Source organism: Hyperolius riggenbachi, chromosome 2 (genome assembly GCF_040937935.1).
Source record: "Hyperolius riggenbachi isolate aHypRig1 chromosome 2, aHypRig1.pri, whole genome shotgun sequence".
NCBI classification, from domain to species: Eukaryota; Metazoa; Chordata; class Amphibia; order Anura; family Hyperoliidae; genus Hyperolius; species Hyperolius riggenbachi.
The window spans coordinates 569,717,381-569,736,554 of record NC_090647.1 but is presented as its reverse complement, the minus strand read 5'-3'; the positions used below and the strand labels follow the sequence as shown (position 1 = coordinate 569,736,554).

The following is a 19,174-nucleotide window of genomic DNA, read 5'->3' as shown; positions in this document are numbered from 1 at the left end:
GGGGAGATGTAGAGAGGTGAGGATCACCCATGGACTTGTACTGAGGAGATGTAGAGGTGAGGATCACCCATGGACTTGTACTGAGGAGATGTAGAGGTGAAGATCACCCATGGACTTGTACTGAGGAGATGTAGAGGTGAGGATCACCCATGGACTTGTACTGAGGAGATGTAGAGAGGTGAGGATCACCCATGGACTTGTACTGAGGAGATGTAGAGGTGAGGATCACCCATGGACTTGTACTGAGGAGATGTAGAGGTGAGGATCACCCATGGACTTGTACTGAGGAGATGTAGAGGTGAGGATCACCCATGGACTTGTACTGAGGAGATGTAGAGGTGAGGATCACCCATGGACTTGTACTGAGGAGATGTAGAGGTGAGGATCACCCATGGACTTGTACTGGGGAGATGTAGAGAGGTGAGGATCACCCATGGACTTGTACTGAGGAGATGTAGAGATGAGGATCACCCATGGACTTGTACTGAGGAGATGTGAAGGTGAGGATCACCCATGGACTTGTACTGGGGAGATGTAGAGAGGTGAGGATCACCCATGGACTTGTACTGAGGAGATGTAGAGAGGTGAGGATCACCCATGGACTTGTACTGGGGAGATGTAGAGAGGTGAGGATCACCCATGGACTTGTACTGAGGAGATGTAGAGGTGAGGATCACCCATGGACTTGTACTGAGGAGATGTAGAGGTGAGGATCACCCATGGACTTGTACTGAGGAGATGTAGAGGTGAGGATCACCCATGGACTTGTACTAAGGAGATGTAGAGGTGAGGATCACCCATGGACTTGTACTGAGGAGATGTAGAGGTGAGGATCACCCATGGACTTGTACTGGGGAGATGTAGAGAGGTGAGGATCACCCATGGACTTGTACTGAGGAGATGTAGAGATGAGGATCACCCATGGACTTGTACTGAGGAGATGTGAAGGTGAGGATCTGCCATGGACTTGTACTGAGGAGATGTAGAGATGAGGATCACCCATGGACTTGTACTGAGGAGATGTAGAGGTGAGGATCACCCACGGACTTGCACTGGGGAGATGTAGAGAGGTGAGGATCACTCATGGACTTGTACTGAGGAGATGTAGAGGTGAGGATCACCCATGGACTTGTACTGAGGAGATGTAGAGGTGAGGATCACCCATGGACTTGTACTGAGGAGATGTAGAGGTGAGGATCACCCATGGACTTGTACTGAGGAGATGTAGAGAGGTGAGGATCACCCATGGACTTGTACATAGGAGATGTAGAGGTGAGGATCACCCATGGACTTGTACTGAGGAGATGTAGAGGTGAGGATCACCCATGGACTTGTACTGAGGAGATGTAGAGGTGAGGATCACCCATGGACTTGTACTGAGGAGATGTAGAGGTGAGGATCACCCATGGACTTGTACTGAGGAGATGTAGAGGTGAGGATCACCCATGGACTTGTACTGGGGAGATGTAGAGAGGTGAGGATCACCCATGGACTTGTACTGAGGAGATGTAGAGATGAGGATCACCCATGGACTTGTACTGAGGAGATGTGAAGGTGAGGATCTGCCATGGACTTGTACTGAGGAGATGTAGAGGTGAGGATCACCCATGGACTTGTACTGAGGAGATGTAGAGGTGAGGATCACCCATGGACTTGTACTGGGGAGATGTAGAGAGGTGAGGATCACCCATGGACTTGTACTGAGGAGATGTAGAGGTGAGGATCACCCATGGACTTGTACTGAGGAGATGTAGAGGTGAGGATCACCCATGGACTTGTACTGAGGAGATGTAGAGGTGAGGATCACCCATGGACTTGTACTGAGGAGATGTAGAGAGGTGAGGATCACCCATGGACTTGTACTGAGGAGATGTAGAGGTGAGGATCACCCATGGACTTGTACTGAGGAGATGTAGAGGTGAGGATCACCCATGGACTTGTACTGAGGAGATGTAGAGGTGAGGATCACCCATGGACTTGTACTGAGGAGATGTAGAGGTGAGGATCACCCATGGACTTGTACTGAGGAGATGTAGAGAGGTGAAGATCACCCATGGACTTGTACTGAGGAGATGTAGAGAGGTGACGATCACCCATGGACTTGTACTGAGGAGATGTAGAGGTGAGGATCACCCATGGACTTGTACTGAGGAGATGTAGAGGTGAGGATCACCCATGGACTTGTACTGAGGAGATGTAGAGGTGAGGATCACCCATGGACTTGTACTGAGGAGATGTAGAGGTGAGGATCACCCATGGACTTGTACTGAGGAGATGTAGAGGTGAGGATCACCCATGGACTTGTACTGAGGAGATGTAGAGGTGAGGATCACCCATGGACTTGTACTGAGGAGATGTAGAGGTGAGGATCACCCATGGACCTGTTCTATAGGGATGTGAGTCAGTCTCTCACCACAGCTCTTATTGCTGAGAGGTGTCTGTGTCATTACATCCATCCCCTTCTTCGTAGTCTGGTCTTTAGAAGTGGTTCTGGTGGGCGTGGTAAGCAGGTTAGCAGATGTGATGGTTGGACTGGCCGTAGAATCTGAAGGAGATAATAACAGTGTAACGGGTGAAAACCGTGTGACATAAAACACACAACAGTGCCGTCATTGTAACAAGCTTATAATAAAACAGATTTGTTGGGGAGTGCAGAGGAGGAGCTAGTAGGGAGGAGCTTTTGAATTCCGCTGAATTCCAAACTTCTGATCAGAAATCGACATGCTTCGGCAGAAATCAGGAATCAGAAATCAGAGTGTGGAAGTTTGCAGAGTACTGTCTGCATTACCAAGACTGCGAATCACAAGACTTGGAAGTATTAGGCCAATGAGAGAATCAGTATTGTACCATCGAAATTGGAATACAGTAAAAATCACAAAACTCAGAGGTATTAGGCAAATCAGAGAACTTTGTACCACGGCTGTAGATATAATAGTGTACATCTGGGAAATATAGGGGATTCTGCCAAAAACAACTTTAAAAAAAATTACCTAACTTTATTAACAAAAATGGCAAAAAAATCCCAATCCTGCAGAAATCGGAAGGTCGGAATTCAAAAATTCAGATTTCTGTGGAATTCTGATCTGATATCAGGTGTGACTTTTATGAGGGGCAGCCAGTGACTGGATATACTAGAGAAATATACAAATTACTAAGTAATAATTTACTCACCATCTGTATATGTAGTTAGCGAGGCAGTCGTTGTATTTCCACCTAGTAACACAGAAAATCCAGAGCATCATTATAGCACTGTTGTTGAGTGAGGGGTGGGGGGACAAAAAGTGCTAGCAAGTTATTAACCTGTTGCCAACTGCTGGTTAGTGTATCTACGCCCCCCTGCACAAGAGTACATATTATTTGGGCGCAGGGCGAGGCGAATGACGGTTCTTCCGGCTGCCGCTAAACTCCCCAGCCACGTTAAATACTATTCCCCCTCCGAGTTGTAGCAACTCAGAGGGAGATGAAATTGGCGGTCTGACAGGCGTTGGAGCCCCAAATTACTGTTACATGGGCCGCGCAGCATAGTATTGCTTCTATGACAGCGCCCAGCTTCGACGCTCGGTGATCAACGCTAAAATAACCTGCTTCGACTACACAACGCTGTTTGACTAATACATGTACCCTCTTTGTTTACCTCGCCGATCCCCATCCCCGTGCTGCACGGCCGGCGTTCTGCCGCAATCTCGCAGTTTAGTGATAAGGTAAGGAGCTGGTTCACAAACCCGATCTCAGCTACTGTAAGGGCTCTTTCACATTAGGGCAGATTTTCTGCGTTTCAACGCAAAGGGTAAAGTTTGCGTTACCCAAGGTGAAATGAAAGTCCATAGACTTTCATTTTAGCTTTCACATATAACGCAGCCTTTTTGTGCGTTGCGTTACACTGCACCCAGGCGCAGTTTTTCGGCCGACGCTAGCTTTATGCGTTACAATGTTAGTCAATGTAAAACGCACACTATGCGCGTTTTTAATCCGTTAACGCAGGCAATCAGTCCCAGAATGCAACAGAGGAACAATGTAGAAAGTTGAAAACTAAGGCCTGGTTCAGACTATACGCGCTGCCGTGCGCATTTTGGCAGCGCGTATAGTGTGCGACACGCAAGAACGGTAGAAGGGCATAGACAGCCCTTCTACCGTTCCCATCATATGCGCTGCGTGGCAGTGCGATTGCGCTATCGCGTGCTGCACGCATTTTTGGGAATCGCAGCGCAGATCCCATTTATTGTAATGAATTGGATCTGCAGCGCAGCGCATAGGAGCGCAGATGGCGTGCGATTGGACGCGTTGCGTTCTGATCGCACATCCATCTGCGCTAAATGATGTGAACGAGGCCTAAAAGAAAAAAAAAATACCTGCGTTTTTCTATGTGCTGTAACGCATTGAAAACGGATTAAAAACGCACACTCACTGCAGTGCAAAAAACGTATGCTTTGAGCGTTCTCCAACGCAAGCTCTGATGTGAAAGAGCCCTAATGAATGCAAAGCTGCAGCAGTGAGACGTCGTATCTCATTCACAAAACCCCTATTATTAGAACACGGTAATAAGTGTAGCACCATCTTGAGGCCAAAAAGTAAAATGCACCCTGACACACATACAAATACACTTTATAGACATACAAACATTATTATTTTTCAACCCCTTACACCCCTACCTTATAGTTACCAAAATAAAACACTAAAATAAAATGAAATGAAAAATACAAAATGGCACCATTTAAAAATAAATAAATAACAGTTACCTTATGGACTTTTTAATATATATGTCATGAGGATATATTATTGTTAATTTTGCAAATAAATGCTCGTCATTATTGAAATTGTATCATGGAAAAAAAATACACCTTTATTTCCAGATAAAATATTATTGCCATACATTGCACTAGGGGCACAAGAGGAACTCCAGTGAAAGTAATGCTTCATTTTTACAATAATTATGAATAAATGATTTAGTCAGTGTTTGCCCATTGTAAAATCTTTCCTCTCCCTGATTTACATTCTGACATTTATCACATGGTGACATTATTACTACTGGCAGGTGATGTCACTGGAAGGAGATGCTGCTTTTTTGGCAGTTGAAAACAGCTGTTATTTCCCACAATGCAACAAGGCCTCCACAGTGTGATGTCAGTATCCTGGTCCTGATATCACACTGTGGGAGGGGTTTCACTACAATATCAGCCATACAGCGCCCCCTGATGATCAGTTTGTGAAAAGGAATAGATTTCTCATGGGAAAGGGGGTATCAGCTACTGATTGGGATGAAGTTCAATTCTTGGACACGGTTTCTTTTTAAACAATGTAATAACTGGGACAAATAGGCTAGTATAGTTGCCAGGGTTTTGCGAATCAATTATTGCAGGATATATTGGGAGAGCAGTTCAGAATCACAAAACACACAGCTGTAGTAATGTGGAGCGTCTTCCACCAGGTGGCAGCGATAGTCCACTAATATATTTATATAGTACATAAAAGACACATAGAGTGGGTTACTATAGGTTAATTATCGCAAATTCTTTCTGTTTTAAGAAAGCAAACTTTTGTTTTTCTTAACACCTTAGTAAGGGGGCTTTTAAAGAGACTGTGAAGCGAGAATAAATCTCGCTTCAGAGCTTATAGTTAGTAGGGTCATGTGTGCCCCTGCTAAAACGCCGCTATCCCGCGGCTAAACGGGGGTCCCTTCACTTCAACCCCCCCCCCCCCCCCCCCCCTGCAAAATCAACGACCAACTTGGTCGTAAATTTTGCTCTTCCTGGAGGCAGGGCTAACGGCTGCAGCCCTGCCTCTCAGCGCGTCTATCAGACGCGCATCGCTGCCTTTCCCCCGCCCCTCTCAGTGAAGGAAGACTGAGAGGGGCGGGGGAGAGGCGAAGGTACGCGTCTGATAGACGCGCGGGAGGCAGGGCTGCGGCGGTTAGCCCTGCCCCAATGTGGAAGCGCTCCCTGGCTGTACGGAGGGGATTTGGGGGATCAGGGACCCCCGTTAAGCCGCGGGATAGTGGCGTTTTAGCAGGGGCACACATGCCCCTGCTATCTACGAGGTCTGAAGCGAGATTTATTCTCACTTCAGACTCTCTTTAAGACCATTGTAGGCCCTCACACACTCCAATGAGTTCTGGGTCACCATGAGCTTGCTGGTTAGTCTGAACCTCTCGGTGTTACAAGCCCTACTCCATAGAGCCAAATTAATCCATGCCATGCACTGATGAGGATCAAACAATCCGAAACAGTCTGTATGCATGTTGGATTATTATGGCTCTGTACATATTAACAAGCTGACACATCATTGCATTCCAGCAGTTCTGGAGGTGTGTTTAGCTTCTAAGGGTAACAATGGTTAATTTGCATATATTCAGCAGTGATGCACTGGGAGACATCTCAAGCTCACTCCAACCTGAATTATTGCAAATTATTTCTGTTTTAAGAAAGCAAACTTTTGTTTTTATTTTATACAGAAATGACACTTTGTATGTAATGCTGCACAGAAAAAATCATTTCCTCCCTGTCCAGTATTTGGGCTGACAGGCAGTCAGAATGTGTTCTCATGCACCTTCCACTAGATATGCCTCCGCCTTCTTTCTCATCCTGGCCACACCTCCAGACCTGGCCAATCGTACTGTTCTGAGCAACACACATGGGAGAATCAGTTGCATGTTCCCAAAGTAATCACTACAACTAATAAAAAACAAGTAGTACATGAGAATACTTCTTTAGAAAATAATTGTCTACAGCACAGGAGTCAAACACAAGACCCAGGGGCCGAATGTGGCCCTCCTTGCCATTTTATGTGGCCCTCCAGAGCTCAAATCTGCATCACTGTAAGCAGGAAAAGAATAACCGCAGACTGCCTTCCCCTCTACGGGGGTGGGGCTGGGGGGCAGCCGGTGACAGTTTCTGGCTGAAACATGTCAGTTTGAGGTGAGGTGCAGCAACAACCCATGGGGGGGACTTCTCAGTAAAATTACCAAGGGGCCCCCTCGTGGCATCCAAACCGACCTTGTGTGTCCGGCATCATACCTTGGGCCACATCTTAATGCCTTTCTGCCGCAGCAGTGCCAGGGCAGATAAGTATTAAACTGCTCCACTGTGCTACTCTGCAGAAGGGGGAGGAGCTGGCCACACTGTGCTACTCTGCAGAAGGGAAGGAGCAGGGAAATACTACACTGCTCCACTGTGCTACTCTGCAGAAGGGGGAAGTTCTGGCTACACTGTGCTACTCTGCAGAAGAGGAGGAGCAGGGAAATACTACACCTCTCCACTGTGCTACTCTGCAGAAGGGGAGGAGCTGGCCACACTGTGCTACTCTGCAGAAGGGGAGGAGCAGGGAAATACTACACTGCTCCACTGTGCTACTCTGCAGAAGGGGGAGGTTCTGGCTACACTGTGCTACTCTGCAGAAGGGGGAGGTTCTGGCTTCACTGTGCTACTCTTCATAAGGCAGAGGAGCTGGCCACACTGTGCTACTCTGCAGAAGGGGAGGAGCAGGGAAATACTACACTGCTCCACTGTGCTACTCTGCAGAAGGGGGAGGTTCTGGCTACACTGTGCTACTCTGCAGAAGGGGAGGAGCTGGCCACACTGTGCTACTCTGCAGAAGGGGAGGAGCAGGGAAATACTACACTGCTCCACTGTGCTGCTCTGCAGAAGGGGGAGGTTCTGGCTACACTGTGCTACTCTGCAGAAGGAGGAGGTTCTGGCTACACTGTGCTACTCTGCAGAAGGGGAGGAGCAGGTAAGTATTAAACTGCTCCACTGTGCTACTCTGCAGAAGGGGGAGATTCTGGCTCCACGTGCTACTCTACAGAAGGGGGAGGTTCTGGCTACACTGTGCTACTCTGCAGAAGGGGAGGAACTGGCCACACTGTGCTACTCTGCAGGGAAATACTACACTGCTCCACTGTGCTACTCTGCAGAAGGGGGAAGTTCTGGCTACACTGTGCTACTCTGCAGAAGGGGGAGGTTCTGGCTACACTGTGCTACTCTGCAGAAGGGGAGGAGCAGGGAAATACTACACTGCTCCACTGTGCTGCTCTGCAAAAGGGGAAGGAGATGGCTCCACTGTGCTACTCTGCAGAAGGGGGAGGTTCTGGCTACACTGTGCTACTCTGCAGAAGGGGGAGGTTCTGGCTACACTGTGCTACTCTGCAGAAGGGGGAGGTTCTGGCTACACTGTGCTACTCTGCAGAAGGGGAGGAGCTGGCCACACTGTGCTACTCTGCAGAAGGGGAGGAGCTGGCCACACTGTGCTACTCTGCAGAAGGGAAGGAGCAGGGAAATACTACACTTCTCCACTGTGCTACTCTACAGAAGGGGGAAGTTCTGGCTACACTGTGCTACTCTGCAGAAGGGGAGGAGCTGGCCACACTGTGCTACTCTGCAGAAGGGGAGGAGCAGGGAAATACTACACTGCTCCACTGTGCTACTCTGCAGAAGGGGGAGGTTCTGGCTACACTGTGCTACTCTGCAGAAGGAGGAGGTTCTGGCTACACTGTGCTACTCTGCAGAAGGGGGAGGTTCTGGCTACACTGTGCTACTCTGCAAAAGGGGAGGAGCAGAGGAATACTATACTGCTCCACTGTGCTACTCTGCAGAAGGGGGAGGTTCTGGCTACACTGTGCTACTCTGCAGAAGGGGGAGGTTCTGGCTACACTGTGCTACTCTGCAGAAGGGGGAGGTTCTGGGTACACTGTGCTACTCTGCAAAAGGGGAGGAGCAGAGGAATACTATACTGCTCCACTGTGCTACTCTGCAGAAGGGGGAGGTTCTGGCTACACTGTGCTACTCTGCAGAAGGGTGAGGTTCTGGCTACACTGTGCTACTCTGCAGAAGGGGGAGGTTCTGGCTACACGGTGCTACTCTGCAGAAGGGGAGGAGCAGAGGAATACTACACTGCTTCACTGTGCTACTCTGCAGAAGGGGGAGGTTCTGGCTACACTGTGCTACTCTGCAGAAGGGGGAGGTTCTGGCTACACTGTGCTACTCTGCAGAAGGGGAGGAGCAGGGAAATACTACACTGCTCCACTGTGCTACTCTGCAGAAGGGGGAGGTTCTGGCTACACTGTGCTACTCTGCAGAAGGAGGAGGATCTGGCTTCACTGTGCTACTCTGCAGAAGGGGGAGGAGCTGCCCCGCCCCATGTTCCCTATATACAGTATACACCGCTTAGTTTGTAACTGTTCAATAAATGTTAACTCTTAATAAACCACTTGGCCCCTGATCCAGTCCAGATTTTGGCGAGACATTTCTCAACCATGAGCTATTTAAAGTGTACCTGAGACGCTTCTCGTCCATACTTATTTGGGGCTTCCTTAAGCTCCCTTAAGGCCGCTTGTTCCTCGCCGTGTCCAGCAGTGGCTTCGGTCCCTTGTATTTCAGCCCAAAAGCCTGGCCTAGTCGCGCTTCATCGACTCGGCCAGTAGTACTGCCTGCTAGGGATGGTCGGAATTGCTGATTTCCGATTCCGTGGAATCGGAATCAGCATCCCTACTGCCTGCTAGATCGCGCTCCTGTCCTTGGGAGCATTCTGCGCTAGGCAGGCAGTAGGGATGCTCATTCCGATTCCGCGATTCCGAAACCCTAGATGGGTGGAATTGCTGATTTCTGATTCCGCGGAATCGGAATGAGCATCCCTACTGCCTGCCTAGCGCAGAATGCTCCCAGGGACAGGAGCGCGATAGGGGAGCGCGCTTGGCCGGGCCGCACATGCGTAATGAATCACAACTCGGCCAGGCTTTCAGGCTGCATTGCGGGTGACAGGAGCCACCCGGGGAGATGGAGAGGGACGAGCGGCCTTATGGGGGCCTAACCATCCTGGCGGTATGGACGAGCTTAGCTCGTCCATCACCGCCGATGGCTGCCGCTCAGGCCCTGCTGGGCCGATTTTCTTCAAATAAAAAGCAGCACACGCAGCCGGCACTTTGCCAGCCGCGTGTGCTGCCCGATCGCCACCGCTCTGCGGCGATCCGCCGCGAGCAGCGGCGAAAGAGAGTCCCCCCAGCCGCCTGAGCCCTGCGCAGCCGGAACAAACAGTTCCGGCCAGCGCTAAGGGCTGGATCGGAGGCGGCTGACGTCAGGACGTCGGCTGATGTCCATGACGTCACTCCGCTTGTCGCCATGGCGACGAGGTAAGCAAAACAAGGAAGGCCGCTCATTGCGGCCTTCCTTGTTAATTCTGATCGCCGGAGGTGATCGGGATTACGCTTCAGGAGCGCCCTCTAGTGGGCTTTCATGCAGCCAACTTTTAGTTGGCTGCATGTAATAGTTTTTTTTTTATTTAAAAAAAACCCTCCAGCAGCCGCCCTGGCGATCTTAATAGAACGCCAGGGTGGTTATTAAGGAAGCCCAAAATAAGTATGGAACCCGAAGCTTCTGGTCTTAGGTTCCCTTTAAGCAAGCCGGGTCAGGCAGCTGCAATGAGCAGTGGTCTTCATTTTTAGGGGACACAAAGGGAGCACAATGGCGGGCTAATGGGCCCTATGTTGGTGATCAAGATCGCAGTTTGTATGGTGATCTTCAGATGTGTTTTGTCTAACCCAGGTGATGAAATTAAGGCTCAATAGTTCAGCAATGATAGGAAACAAATGTCATCCCAAACCATCCCAAACAGAAATCAGAGGCTTTTGGGCAGAACAGATTGTCCAAACGATGGTGCTCCTGTGTGGACAGATCACAGACAAATCATTCCAGTCCCTAGCCTGTGTCTAAGGAGGACTCTACAAACAAGGGGAAGAGGCAGGAGGGAGAGAAACACTGTGGGCTTGATTCACTAAAGCATGCTAAGTGTTAGCACACCAGTGAAAAGCCACTTAGCACGTGCAAACTGGCTAATATGCGTGCAAAAGTTTGCACGCACAAACTTTCGCAAGGTTTTGCGTGCACCGCTTCGCATGCAAAATCATCCGCTTCACGTGCTAAGTAGCGTGATAAGCATACTTTGCACGTGAAGCGGATGATTTTGCACGCGAAGCGGTGCGCGCAAAACTTTAAGCGCACTCAAACTTTTTACGCGCGCTAAAATAGTGTGCGAACAGTAATAGCTTTGCCGTGCAAACTACTTAGCACCCTAGCTTGCACGTGCAAAGCTTTTAGGCGTGATAACTGTTAGCACCCTTTAGCGAATGAAGCCCTGTGTGTATCATGACTTATCTTAGTAGCTGAGCATTGCTGGAGTATAAAATACAAGTTCCCGTATATTGGCTAATTTAAAAGAAAATAAGCTTTTTAGCTTGTAAGCCTTCAGACTCTGTTCCTATTGACTGACAATGTTATAACAACCAATCAGAAGGAGATTAAGAGATTTTTTTTTCTTTGCAAATATAAATGTCATCAAGATACATTAATTACAAGGGCTCTTGCAAGGATTGTGAGGTATTTATGGCAAATAGATGAGACCCTTGGTTTACTTACTGCCCACAAAGAGTCAGGCTGACATGGAGAGTTTCATACAGATCCTATCCTGTTGACTGAACGCTGCTGGAGCCTGGAAACAGTCAACTGTTTGTTGCTGAGTGGGGGGCACTCAAGGGGGCCATGGGGGGGCACTCAAGGGGGGGCACAGTGATTCCCGGGGGGGAGGGCAGTGCCCCAGCATGCCCCAGTGTAGCACTGCCCATGGCAATGAGACAACTAGATGGTTGTGTAGTGGATAGCACTCTTGCCTTGCAGCGCTGGGTCCCTGGTTCGATTCCCAGCCAGAGCATTCTCTGCATGGAGTTTGTATGTTCTCCCCGTGTCTGTGTGGGTTTCCTCCAGGGTCTCCTCCCACATCCCAAAAATAGACACATAAGTTATTTGGCTTCCCTGTAGCTTGGCCCTAGACTACGATACATAAACTACACGATACATACATAGACAGGTGACTATTTTAGGATTAGAGTGTGAGCTCCTCTGAGGACAGTCAGTGACATGACTATGTACTCTGTACAGTGCTGCAGGAGATGTCAGTGCTATATAAATACATAATAATAATATGGTAGGACATTAGGCGATGACTATGGTAGGATTAGAGTGTGAGCTCCTCTGAGGACAGTCAGGGACATGGCTATGTACTCTGTAATGTGCTGCAGAAGATGTCAGTGCTATATAAATACATAATAATAATAATATGGTAGGACATTAGGCTATGACTATGGTAGGATTAGATTGTGAGCTCCTCTGAGGACAGTCAGTGACATAACTATGTACTCTGTAATGTGCTGCAGAGGATGTCAGTGCTATATAAATACATAATAATAATATGGTAGGACATTACACTATGTCTATGGTAGGATTAGATTGTGAGCTCCTCTGAGGACAGTCAGTGACATAACTATGTACTCTGTAATGTGCTGCAGAGGATGTCAGTGCTATATAAATACATAATAATAATATGGTAGGACATTACACTATGACTATGGTAGGATTAGAGTGTGAGCTCCTCTGAGGACAGTCAGTGACATGACTATGTACTCTGTACAATGCTGCAGGAGATGCCAGTGCTATATAAATACATAATAATAATATGGTAGGACATTAGACTATGACTGTGGTAGGATTAGATTGTGAGCTCCTCTGAGGACAGTAAGTGACATGGCTATGTACTCTGTAATGTGCTGCAGGAGATGTCAGTGCTATATAAATACATAATAATAATATGGTAGGACATTAGGCTATGACTATGGTAGGATTAGATTGTGAGCTCCTCTGAGGACAGTCAGTGACATAACTATGTACACTGTAAAGTGCTGCAGAAGATGTCAGTGCTATATAAATACTTAATAATAACCATGAGAAGACCACAATGGTCATAGCAGACCCGGAGGGCTGGTTCACACATAGGGCTCGATTCACAAAGCGGTGATAACCCAGTTATCACGCCTAAAAGACTTTAGGCATGATAACCTTTGCACCACTGAGTTATCACCGATTTTTGCTCTAACTCGCGCGAAGTTTCCGCGCGTACGCGCGTATGTGCGCGCGCAAAGTCCCATAGGGCTTAATGGGAGCTTCGCGCGAAGCGGGGACGCTGCGCGCGCACGTGCGCGGTTGCGCGCGCAAAACTTTGCGCGCGGAAAATTCGCGCGAGTTGCTTCTTATCATGCCTAAAGTGAGTTTAGGCGTGATAAGGGGCTTTTCACTGGCATGCAAACACTTTGCACCGCTTTGTGAATCAAGCCCATAGATATAAAAAAGGTACCATTTTCCGGACTGTAGAGAGTCGGATATACGGACACAAAAATGGATAGTACTGCGGAATGTTGGTGCTTTATAAATCAGTAATAATAATACCACGTTATTGATAGGAACCGCCCCCACATTCGTTTTGTCCACTCTCATAAATGGAACAGAAAATCCCGACCTGCAACATTTTTCCGAACCTGAAATAAAGCTGACTGGATACCAGATCCCAATGGATGCAGTGCATTTCTATGGAAACGCAGAGTAGACATTCCCAATACCAAATCTGAGCAGAACTGGGATGACTGGCAAACCACACAGAGCATTGCAGAGAGGGGAGGAGCTGTTCAGAGGGGAGGAGCTGTGCAAGGAGGGGAGGGGCTGTGAAGAGAGAGGAGAAGTTGTGCAGAGAGGGGAGGAGCTGTGCAGAGAAGGTAGAGGCTGTGCAGAGAGGGGAGGAGCTGTGCAGAGAGGGGAGGAGCTGGGCATAGAGGGGAGGAACTGTGTAGAGAAGGGAGAGGCTGTGCAGAGAGGGGAGGAGCTGTGCAGAGAGGGGAGGAGCTGTGCAGAGAAGGGAGAAGCTGTGCAGAGAGGGGAGAGGCTGTGCAGAGAGGGGATGAGCTGTGAAGAGAGAGGAGAAGCTGTGCAGAGAAGGGAGGAGCTGTGCAGAGAGGGGAGGAGCTGTGAAGAGAGAAGAGAAGCTGAGCAGAGAGGGAAGGAGCTGTGCAGAGGGGGGAGGAGCTGTGCAGAGAGGGGAGGAGCTGTGCAGAGAGGGGAGGAGCTGTGCAGAGAGGGGAGGAGCTGGGTAGAGAGGGAAGGAGCTGTGCAGAGAGGGGAGGAGCTGTGCAGAGAAGGGAGAAGCTGTGCAGAGAGGGGAGAGGCTGTGCAGAGAGGGGATGAGCTGTGAAGAGAGAGGAGAAGCTGTGCAGAGAAGGGAGGAGCTGTGCAGAGAGGGGAGGAGCTGTGAAGAGAGAGGAGAAGCTGTACAGAGAAGGAAGGAGCTGTGCAGAGAGGGAAGGAGCTGGGTAGAGAGGGAAGGAGCTGTGCAGAGAGGGTAGAGGCTGTGCAGAGAAGGGAGAAGCTGTGCAGAGAGGGGAGAGGCTGTGCAGAGAGGGGATGAGCTGTGAAGAGAGAGGAGAAGCTGTGCAGAGAAGGGAGGAGCTGTGCAGAGAGGGGAGGAGCTGTGAAGAGAGAAGAGAAGCTGAGCAGAGAGGGAAGGAGCTGTGCAGAGAGGGATGGAGGATCAAAGAAAGAGGAGAAGCTGTCCAGAGAGGGGAGGAACTGTGCAGAGAGGGGAGGAGCTGGGCAGAAAGGGAGGAGCTGTGCAGAGAGGGATGGAGGATTGAAGAAAGAGGAGAAGCTGTCCAGAGAGGGGAGGAGCTGTGCAGAGAGAGGAGGAGCTGCGCAGAGAGGGGAGGAGCTGTGCAGAGAGGGGAGGAGCTATGAAGTGAGAAAAGGAGCTGTGCAGAGAGGGGAGGAGCTGTGAAGAGAGGGAATGAGCTGTGCAGGATGGGGAGGAGCTGTGCAGAGAAGGGAGAAGCTGTGCAGAGAGTGGGGGAGGATTGAAGAAAGAGGAGAAGCTGTGCAGAATAGGGAGGAGCTTGGCAGAGAGGGTAGGAGCTGTTTAGAGAGGGGAGAAGCTGTGAAGTTAGGCAATGAGCTTGGCAGAGAGGGGAGAAGCTGTGCAGAGAGGGGAGGAGCTGTGCAGAGAGGGGAGGAGCTGTGAATAGAGGGGAGGAGCTGTGCAGAGAAGGGAGGAGCTGTGCAGAGAGTGAAGGAGCTGTTCAGAGGGGAGGAGCTGTGCAGAGAGGGGAGAGGCTGTGCAGAGAGGGGAGAGGCTGTGCAAAGAGGGGAGAGGCTGTGCAGAGAGGGGAGGAGCTGGGCAGAGAGGGGAGGGGCTGTGCAGAGAAGGGAGAAGCTGTGCAGAGAGGGGAGGAGCTGTGAAGAGAGGGGAGGAGATGTTTAGAGAGAGGAGAGGCTGTGCAGAGAAGGGAGAAACTGTGCAGAGAGGGGAGAGGCTGTGTAGAGAGGGGAGGAGCTGGGCAGAGAGGGGAGGAGCTGTGCAGAGAAGGGAGAAGCTGTGCAGAGAGGGGAGGAGCTGTGAAGAGAGGGGAGGAGATGTTTAGAGAGAGGAGAGGCTGTGCAGAGAAGGGAGAAGCTGTGCAGAGAGGGGAGAGGCTGTGTAGAGAGGGGAGGAGCTGGACAGAGAGGGGAGAGGCTGTGCAGAGAGGGGAGGAGCTAGGCAGAGAGGGGAGGAGCTGTAAAGAGAGGGGAGGAGCTTTGCAGGAGCTGTGCAGAGAGCAAACTATGCTCACATTTTACTTAATCTGGAATGTTCTTGTCTTCCTGACATTTATAGCAGTTGATGAGATGATATTCGGCTATTCAGGGTTGGCTGATCAGAGGAAATGAAGGGGGTGGGAGGGACTTTATCTGACGCAAGCCACACGCATCATCGCACTGACGCTTTCCCCATCTACAATCTGTCTCTACATCCTGCCTCCAAACCATGGGCCCTTCTCTGCAGAGTTCTGAGGTGTCCATAGAAGGATAAGATAATCAAGAGTCCCGAGGAATGAAGTATCGCTTTGTAATTGTGAAAGCTAAGGGAAATCTCGAGAGTGTAATACACAGATGTTATATTGTATATGTGTAGTACGGCGGCAGTGGACGAGGCCACAGCACTACATATATTGGCTATAAAGAGTCCATCAACAAGAGGAATACTTTATTGTATTTGGAGGGGTCACTGACAGCTGAACGGACATGGTAAATCCAACGCAAAAAAAAAAGAAACCTTCAAATGGATAATCCTTTTTCTGATCCCACAAGCCCTTTCACCGCTAGTCTATTGGCTTCATCACTTCAAATGATGTCATGAGGGAATTCTTCTTGATGAAGATGCTGGTTGGCAGTGAAATGCCTTTAGGAACATGAACTGAAGACACTCTTATTTTCCTTGCTGGGCCAGAAGAATATTCTGTTCTCTGACTGACCTTTACAAAAAAGCACCAACATTCAGGCCTGGATCTACATCACAGGAGCCTATAGGCACAGATGTCCTGGCACCCTAGACTCCGCCCTCCATGCATGCAGGCCCAGATTACATCACAGGAGCCTATAGGCACAGATGTCCTGGCACCCTAGACTCCACCCTCCATGCATGCAGGCCTGGATTTACATCACAGGAGCCTATAGGCACAGATGTCCTGGCACCCTAGACTCCGCCCTCCATGCATGCAGGCCCGGATTTACATCACAGGAGCCTATAGGCACAGATGTCCTGGCACCCTAGACTCCGCCCTCCATGCATGCAGGCCCGGATTTACACCACAAGAGCCTATAGGCACAGATCTCCTGGAACCCTAGACTCCGCCCTCCATGCATGCAGGCCCGGATTTACATCACAGGAGCCTATAGGCACAGATGTCCTGGCACCCTAGACTCCGCCCTCCATGCATGCAGGCCCGGATTTACATCACAGGAGCCTATAGGCACAGATGTCCTGGCACCCTAGACTCCGCCCTCCATGCATGCAGGCCTGGATTTACATCACAGGAGCCTATAGGCACAGATGTCCTGGCACCCTAGACTCCGCCCTCCATCCATGCAGGCCCAGATTTACCTCACAGGAGCCTATAGGCACAGATCTCCTGGCACCCTAGACTCCGCCCTCCATGCATGCAGGCCTGGATTTACATCACAGGAGCCTATAGGCACAGATGTCCTGGCATCCTAGACTCCGCCCTCCATGCATGCAGGCCTGGATTTACATCACAGGAGCCTATAGGCACAGATGTCCTGGCATCCTAGACTCCGCCCTCCATGCATGCAGGCCCAGATTTACCTCACAGGAGCCTATAGGCACAGATGTCCTGGCACCCTAGACTTCGCCCTCCATGCATGCAGGCCCAGATTTACCTCACAGGAGCCTATAGGCACAGATATCCTGGCACCCTAGACTCCGCCCTCCATGCATGCAGGCCCGGATTTACATCACAGGAGCCTATAGGCACAGATGTCCTGGCACCCTAGACTCCGCCCTCCATGCATGCAGGCCCAGATTTACCTCACAGGAGCCTATAGGCACAGATATCCTGACACCCTAGACTCCGCCCTCCATGCATGCAGGCCCGGATTTACATCACAGGAGCCTATAGGCACAGATCTCCTGGCACCCTAGACTCCGCCCTCCATGCATGCAGGCCCGGATTTACCTCTCAGGAGCCTATAGGCACAGATGTCCTGGTACCCTAGACTCCGCCTTTCATGCATGCAGGCCCGGATTTACCTCACAGGAGCCTATAGTAGAGTGACCAGACGTCCCGGATTGCCCGGGACACGTCCCGGATTCGGGGTCCGCTGTCCCAGGCTTAATGAGGTCCCGGGAAACGTCCCGCTTTCAGCAGCGGGACGTCCCGGCCTCGGGACTCTGGCCACTCTCTCCTCAATGAACTGGCAGCGGCGTCTATAGACGCCGTGCCAGTTCATTGCCCGCAGCCCCGCTCCAGCCTCCTCTTCCGGTGTCTGTTTCCGACACCGGCAGGCGAGCAGGGCTACGGCAAGATGGCTGCCGAAGCCCTGTACTGGAGACCTATTTGTGTCACTAGTACAGGGCTTCGGGCGCCATCTTGCCGTAGCCCTGTCAGCGCGGGAGAGAAGAGCAGGAGGAGGAAGACGGTCCCGGGACGGAGCAGCGCGCCAGAGGCCGGACACTTCTGCCAGGTGAGTAAATGCTTTCTTTTCCAGGTGAAATGTTTGCCCGCATTGTTTCTTTTCAGGTGAAATGTTTGCCCGCATTGTTTCTTTTCCAGGTGAAATGTTTGCCCGCATTGTTTCTTTTCCAGGTGAAATGTTTGCCCGCATTGTTTCTTTTCCAGGTGAAATGTTTGCCCGCATTGTTTCTTTTCCAGGTGAAATGTTTGCCTGCATTGTTTCTTTTCCAGGTGAAATGTTTGCCCGCATTGTTTCTTTTCCAGGTGAAATGTTTGCCCGCATTGTTTCTTTTCCAGGTGAAATGTTTGCCCGCATTGTTTCTTTTCCAGGTGAAATGTTTGCCCGCATTGTTTCTTTTCTGGCGAAATGTTTGCCCGCAGTGCGTTTCTTTTCTGGCGAAATGTTTGCCGCATTGCGTTTCTTTTCTGGTGAAATGTTTGGCCGCAGTGCGTTTCTTTTCTGGTGAAATGTTTGCCCGCAGTGCGTTTCTTTTCTGGCGAAATGTTTGCCCGCATTGCGTTTCTTTTCTGGCGAAATGTTTGCCCGCAGTGCGTTTCTTTTCTGGCGAAATGTTTGCCCGCATTGCGTTTCTTTTCTGGTGAAATGTTTGGCCGCAGTGCGTTTCTTTTCTGGTGAAATGTTTGCCCGCAGTGCGTTTCTTTTCTGGTGAAATGTTTGGCCGCAGTGCGTTTATTTTCTAGTGAAATGTTTGCCCGCAGTGCGTTTATTTTGTACTGACATGTTGCCCGCATTGCGTTTATTTTGTACTGACATGTTTGCCCGCATTGCATTTATTTTATACTGACATGTTGCCTATTGCGTTTATTTTCTGGTGTCCGGGGTAACTGTTACTGCATTTATTATTTAATGGCGATAGATGGCTATGTTTGCTGCTTTGTGGTTACGGTATACTATTAGCATCATACAGTTTCTGCACACCCATGATACAAAGTCTCGTTTGTCCACATCATGGCGTAAACACTGCTTTCTTATGCCTCGCTGTTACATCATTACGTTAGCTCCACCCATACAATGTCATGGCCACGCCCATTTTTTCAGCGCGGCGCGCTGCGCGCGCCGCAGCCCCCCTCCCCCAGTCTTCGCCGCTGCGTGCTCCTCACTCCTTCCCACTTTTCGCCCTGCCAACATTGCGTAAATGTTGAGAGTAAAGTTTAGAAAAGTTAAGTTAAATAGTAGATGTATTCATAAAGAGGGACATTTGAGGAGCAGAGAGGGGTGATGGGATGTTGTCATGACATATGGACTATCCCTGGAGTAGAGGGACATCAGTAACCTAACCTACAGGTGAA

General features: G+C 49.9%; 1 protein-coding gene across 1 annotated transcript in view; it reads right to left on the bottom strand.

Moving 5' to 3' along the window:
* The window catches only part of LOC137545194 (uncharacterized), a 57,549-nt gene that overhangs the window by 36,644 nt on the left and 1,731 nt on the right, over window positions 1-19,174 (bottom strand). The window contains exons 2-3 of the mRNA XM_068266317.1: window positions 3,172-3,213; window positions 2,414-2,545 (exon numbers count right to left, since the gene is read on the bottom strand). Of these exons, the coding sequence (XP_068122418.1) occupies window positions 2,414-2,545; window positions 3,172-3,213 (174 nt within the window). The remainder of the gene's footprint in view (window positions 1-2,413; window positions 2,546-3,171; window positions 3,214-19,174) is intronic.